Source organism: Pelophylax lessonae (genome assembly GCF_965119305.1).
Source record: "Pelophylax lessonae genome assembly, chromosome: 5".
In the NCBI taxonomy this organism is placed as follows: Eukaryota; Metazoa; Chordata; class Amphibia; order Anura; family Ranidae; genus Pelophylax; species Pelophylax lessonae.
The window spans coordinates 111,662,356-111,669,230 of record NC_138772.1 but is presented as its reverse complement, the minus strand read 5'-3'; the positions used below and the strand labels follow the sequence as shown (position 1 = coordinate 111,669,230).

At 38.6% G+C, this 6,875-nt stretch overlaps 1 protein-coding gene across 9 annotated transcripts in view; it reads right to left on the bottom strand.

The window, feature by feature from the left end:
• Nucleotides 1-1,580: 1,580 nt before the first annotated feature.
• KMT2C (lysine methyltransferase 2C) overlaps nucleotides 1,581-6,875 on the bottom strand; it is a 448,529-nt gene continuing 443,234 nt past the window's right edge. For all 9 annotated transcript variants that reach the window (XM_082258361.1, XM_082258363.1, XM_082258369.1 and 6 more), the window contains one exon: nucleotides 1,581-3,500. In XM_082258361.1, the coding sequence (XP_082114487.1) occupies nucleotides 3,408-3,500 (93 nt within the window). In that variant the 3' untranslated portion in view covers nucleotides 1,581-3,407. The remainder of the gene's footprint in view (nucleotides 3,501-6,875) is intronic.

Sequence of the window (6,875 nt, the reverse complement as noted above, 5' to 3'; positions counted from 1 at the left end):
TAACAGATAGCAGGCCTAGGTTCGCCCACATGTCCCAAATATTAAAGTGAAACAACAGTGGTTCTTAAGGACTGAAAATGTGATAAATAACACATGCAGCCACAAGTAGTGTCCTGTTGATTTATTGTTTCCTGAGTGCAGCAGTGGTCAATCCAACAAGCATGAAATTCCAGATGATCTACAATCAGCGCTACAGCCTGTTATATTTGTAAATGTAAAATAATGTTTTCAGACTCAAAGGGGTTGATTTAATAAAGCTGGAGAATGCAAAATTGGGGCAACTCTGTATAGAAACCAATCAGTTGCCAGGTTTTTCTGGTCAAAGCTTAATTGAACAAGCTGAAGTTAGAAGCAGATTGGCTACCATGCACAGCTGCACCAAATCTTGCACTCTTCAGTATTAGTAAATTGACCCCAAAATGTCTTGCACTTTTTACAACTGCAAAAGTATACTATATAGTCAAAAATTTGTGGATACCGGACCATCACACCAATATCAAATTATTGGACATCTGGACATTTAATTTAATTCTAAAACCATAAGCATTACACCATGGAGTTGACCCCTGTTTGCGTTCTAACCATCCCACTCATTCTGACAAAATAGCCTTTGTGATATTAGATACTGATGTTGGACAAGATGACCTGGCTTGCAATCAGTGTTCTGTATTCAAATTGGGTTGAGAGCAGGCCTGATTATAGGCCACTCAAGTTATCTCATAATGAACTGGTCAAACTATGGGGGAGATTTACTAAAGCTGGTGCGAACAGAATCTGGTGCACCTGTGCTTAGTAACCAATCAACTTCTAGATTTTAGAGCCTGTTCACACTACTCCGACTTGGGACGCGACTTGTCTGCCCTCAAGTCGTCCCAAGTCTCTTGTCATTACAAATTCAATGTAAATGAATGAGAGCCGTCTTAATATGCACTACTGAAGTCGCTCCGACTTCAGAAAAGGTTCCTGTACTACTTCAAGGCGACCTCTATCCGACTTGTGCACATAAAGTTCAATGGGAGTCGCCTCTAAGTCAGATCCTTATCCATTTTCAAGCGACTGTGATCAGACTTTCCAGGAAGAAGAAAAAGATTACCCAGGCATTCCCCCACCAACAAAGTCGCTCCTTCATTGGGCGACTGAGTCGGAGTAGTGTGAACCGGCTCTTATAGTCAAAGCTTAATTGAACAAGCTGAAGTTAGAAGCTGATTGGTTACTTTGCACAGCTGTACCATATTCTGTGTGCACCAGTTTTAGTAAATCTCCCCCCATGTCTTTATGGGGCTAGATTGGTGCACAGGAGCACGGTTCTGCTGGAACAGAAACTGATTTTCCCCAAACTGTTAAACACAAAGTTGGAAGGGCACAATCGTTTTAGTAACATAACATTTTCAATGGAGATTGTATGGCTGTGCTTGTGATTCTATGCCCTATTTCGGGAATGAGATGTCCAACAAACTCATAAAATTGTGATGGCTAAGTGTGCACAAACCTTTAGCCACATAGTGTATTCGGCGATCACCAGTATTTAAGCTACCTTTTGCAGTTCACAAGTGGCCTGAAAAATAGATCACACAAAAAGGTTATAGTTGTAAAATATTTTATTTGTAAATGCTGATCTTCTAAATCTGCTTCCACAAATTCCAAAACCCATAACACTCTGTATACTCCAAAAATCATTTTTTGCCAACATTAGATACTATTTTACAGGACAGAAAAAAATGAACTGTAGGACAAATACTGGTAGGATGTTGAGATATTTTACAAGAAGAAAAATATTCAAGAAACAATTTCATACAGCTATTTACCAAGAGAAAAAAAATATATACAATTAATTTCTTTTGTACGATAAAAAATACATCATGCCATATACATTACAAGTTCAAGACTGTGTGACTGAATAGATCAAGAGCATACAGTCGACTTCCATTGTGCACACAAATAAAAAGCTTTTTTTTTTTTTTTTTTATATTCAGCCTGTGAAGTGTCAGTACCGGAATTTGAAGTAAAAAAAAAAAAAAAAAAAAAAAGAAAGAAAAAATTCAACAGCAACCTTTCTACAAGCAAACAAAAATTGTATCTTTTTTAAGAAATGTAAACAAAAATTCTTACAAATGTTTTAAATTAATTTTTCCAAACCCTACCTCCAAAGTTCTGCAGTTGCAAGTATTGTATTCTACAATTAATCTTATTTTTTTATTTTTAATTTAACAATAGCAAAAATGCTATCATGAATCATTTTCCTTTCTCATGATTCATTTATTAATTGATGACCTAAACCTGACATTTTTTTTTGCTTTTTTATATGTATGCTGATAGGAAAAAGAAAAAAGAAAGAAAAAAAAGCACAGCCCTCCTTTTGGGTAGTTTTAGCAGTTATTCACAGTTATCAAAAAATATAAGCACAAAGAACCTGACTCGAAAAAAAAACAGGGATGTTACAATATGACTTGAAATGTGAAATCAAAAACAAGCAGGACCAAACTTGATCAATGTAAAACCAAAAAAAAAAAAAATACATGCCATTCTGACTAGTCAAATTAAAAACAAAAATACCACAATTTTCTCTAAACTTTTTTGTTTAGTTTTGGTAAGAACCAAAAAATATAAATTCTTATAGGATACAAAAAACAAAATCACATTGTAACATCCCTATTTTAATATATTTTTTTTTTTTTTTTCAAAATTAGCACCCAAACTGCTGCAGAGTCTGGTAGCATTTGGTCAATCACTATTTTATAATGTATTATATTTTCAAATTATTTACACATCTGTACAAAGTAACATAATTTTTGTTAATTCTGCAAGTAACAGCAGCAGCTTGGCTTTCTTCTATTTTTTTTCTTTTAAAAAATAGCTTCATTCAGTTATCCAATAATAAATACAAAAAGTTTCTCTTATTTTACAGAAATAAAAAAAAAAAACTACAATAAACTGACTCATGGAATCAAGTATTTTAAATGTATTTTAGTGCAAGTTATTTTCCCTTAGCTCTATCCCTAAGGAAGTCGTTTCAGTACATTCCTTGTTCAGTGGTGTCTACGTTTATTTATTAAGTTTTCTTTATTAGAGGGCCTGCCCCTTTTTCATATAAGGCTGTGGCCAGCACGCTGGGCATCTTCTTTCGCTGGTGATCTCAGTCTTACATTCAGGTATTTGCCCGTTTGCTGACGTGTTTCTTGACCCAGTAAAACATTTTCTTCAGTGAACACGAAGCAAAAGCACTGGACTCGCTCAGAAACCAGCTGCCTGGTCAGAACACTCCAGAGAGGCGTGACAGTGGCCTCCTCCTTAGGCAGCATCTAGTTTCACTTGCTAAGCAGGTTTTGAAGACACAAATGTATCATTTTGCTAGCATGTTTAATCACATCTCAGGGACAAGTAAAACCATGGAGTAGCAAGGAATGCTTTCAGTTCATCCATTTCCGGCAGTTAACGGCACCACAGTGGCAGGGGATCTTGTGCTGATCATCTTCAAAATCAAACTTATAGTCATAACAGAGCTGAAAAGATAAGACAAAGCAATCAATTCTGATTGAAAAGTGCATATATGTTCAGAACTACAGTAATCGCATAAAAAACATTGAGTACAAATATGTTTCATAAAATAAACAGGGACAGTGTCTTATGTGCTTTTGTTATATACAGCCTTGGCCAAAAGTTTTGAGAATGACACAAATATTAATTTCCAGTCTGCTGCTTCAGTGTTTTAGTAATTTTTGTCAGATTTCACGACGTTATACTAAAGTATAATTACAAGTATTTTGTAAGTGTCAAAGGCTTTTACGGACAATCACATGAAGTTTATGCAAAGAGTCAATATTTGCAGTGTTGACCCTTCTTTTTCAAGACCTCTGCAATTCTCCCTGGCATGCTGTCAATCAACATCTGGGCCAAATCCTGACTGATGGCAGCCCATTCTTGAATAATCAATGCTTGGAGATAGTCAGAATTTGTGTTTTTTTTTTGTTCACCTGCCTCTTGAGGATTGACCCACAAATTCTCAATGGGATTAAGGTCTGGGGAGTTTCCTGGCCATGGACCCAAAATTTTGATGGTTTTGTTCCCCAAGCCATTTAGCTGACTCTTTTGCCTTATGCCAAGGTGCTCCATCATGCTGGAAAAGGCATTGCTCTTCACCACACTGTTCTTGAATGGTTGGGAGAAATTGCTCTCGGAGGATGTTTTTGTACCATTATTTATTCATGGCTGTGTTCTAAGCCAAGGGAGTGTGCTCACTCACAATTTTGCCTGAGAAGCAACCCCACACATGAATGGTCTCGGGATGCTTTACTGTTGGCATGACACAGGACTGATGGGAGTGCTCACCTTTTCTTCTCTGCAGAGGCGGCTCTTTAATTAGGCAAATAATGCGGTCGCCTAAGGCCTCACGCTCACAGGGTCCTCGCGGGCGCCTAATTTGCCTAGTTAAAGAGCCGCCTCTGAGGCTGGCAGCAGGGATCTCCCTGCCTTTAGCACAGTCCCGAGTCCCGGCCGGTCTGTAAGCGGTACTATCCGCTACGATTCGGGGCTGTGATCAGGCACTCACTGACCGCTCTGGATCACAGCTCTGCGCTGACAGTTCCCCCTCCCCCACAGATGGGGGAGGAGCTGCTTCTGCTCCTCCTCCTCCCACCCTCTCCTCCTGTGCTTGCCGCCCACACATCATCTTCTCTGGGGAGAAAACCGTCGGGGAGTGTGGGCGGGAAGATTGTAGACCAGAAAACAGAAGAGGAAAGATGGCACCTGATCAATCCATCCCATCCCTCTTCTGCTTCCCAGTGAGTATCTGAGGTAAGGGGCACCGCTTCCTTCCTCCATCTCTCTCCATTCCTTTCTTCCTCCCCTCTTTCTTTCTCCCTCCCTCCTTTCTCTCTTTCTTCCTCCCCTCTTTCTTTCTCCCTCCCTCCTTTCTCTCTTTCTTCCTCCCCTTTCTTTCTTGCTTCCTCCCTCTCCTCTTTCTTTTTTCTCCCTCCTTCCTTTCTCCCTCTCCTCTTTCTTTTTTTCTCCCTCCCTCCCTCTCCTCTTTTTTTCTCCCTCCCTTTTTCTCCCTCCCTCTCCTTCCCCTTTCTTTCTCCTTCCCCTTTCTTTCTCCCTCTCCTTTCTTTCTCCCTCCCTCTCCTTTCTTTCTCCCTCCCTCTCCTTTCTTTCTCCCTCCCTCTCCTTTCTTTCTCCCTCCCTCTCCTTTCTTTCTCCCTCTCCTTTCTTTCTCCCTCTCCTTTCTTTCTCCCTCTCCTTTCTTTCTCCCTCTCCTTTCTTTCTCCCTCTCCTTTCTTTCTCCCTCTCCTTTCTTTCTTTCTTTCTTTCTTCCTCCCATCTATTTCTACTTCCCCTTTCTTTCTCCCCTCTTTCTTCCTTTCTTTGTCCATTCCTTTCTCTCTTTCCATTCCTTTCTCTCTCTGGCTCTCTTCACCTCACTGTGCATGCAGATGAATCAACTGTAGGGGACAGTCCTGGCACTTGCTGGACTTTCTTGTGTGTTCTGAAGCCTTCACAAATGCAGTGGAAATGTTTTTTATGGGATTAGGTTTACTTTCATGGCAAAGAGGGACTCTGCAATGAATTGCAATTCATCTGATCACTCTTCATAACATTCTGGAGTAAATGCAAAATGCCATCATAAAAGGCAGCATGCTTTGTGAAAATTAGGATTTGTGTCATTCTCAAATCTTTTGGCCATGGCTGTACGTACATTCTAAACCTATTGCCAAGAAGTTCACATATACTGAGTGAAGTAGTTACAACTGTTGGGCTAGGGAGGTAAACGCAAACTCTAACCTCCGAGTAGACTTCCACCATAAGAACTACATTTTAAAGGGACATTTCTATTCCTACATAAAAACTGAATTGATTTAATTTGCAAATCTCAAACTTCCATTTTATTCACAATAGAAAAACATATCAAATATTTAAACTGAGAAAATGTACCATTTTAACCTCTTCCATACAGAGCAGTTACACCCCCTTCCTGCCCAGACCAATTTTGCTCTTACACTTTGAATGATAATTACTCAGTCATGCAACACTGTACCCAATCAAATTTTTTTATCATTTTTTTTCACACAAATAGAGCTTTCTTTTGGTAGTATTTTATCACCACTGGGATTTTATTTTTTTGCGATATAAGTAAAAAAAAGAGCAAAAATTTTGAAAAAAAAAAACATTTTGTTTTAGTTTCTATTATAAAATTTTGCAAATAAGTAATTTTTTTTCATAAATTTGGGCCAACATTTATACTACTACATATCTTTGGTAAAAATAATACAAATTAGTGGTTATTATTTAGTTTGTGTGAAAGTTATAGAGTCTACAAGCTATGGTGCCAATCATTGAAATTTGATCACACCTGATGTACAGACGGCCTATCTAATTTCTTGAAGCCCTGAAATGTCAGGACAGTACAAATACCCCCCAAATTACCCCTTTTTGGAAAGTAGACATTCCAGGGTATTTAGTAAGAGACATGGTGAGTTTTTTGAAGTTGTAATTTTTTCCCACAATTCTTGGGAAAATGAAGAAATAATTTTTTTTTCACACAAAATTGTCATAAGTTATTTCTTACACACAGTATATGCATACTTGCAATTACACTCCAAAATACATTCTGCTACCCCTCCTGAGTATGGCAATACCACGTGTGAGACTTTTACACAGCCTGGCCACATACAGAGGCCCAACATTCAAGGAGCACCGTCAGGTGTTCAAGGAGCATAAATTACACATTTCCTAACGACCTATCACACTTTTGAATGCCCTGGAGCACCAGGAAAATGGAATTACCCACAAAATGACCCCATTTTGGAAAGCAAACACCCCAACGTATATTCTATGAGGCATAATGAGTCTTTTGAACATGTCATTTTTTCCCACAAGTTTTT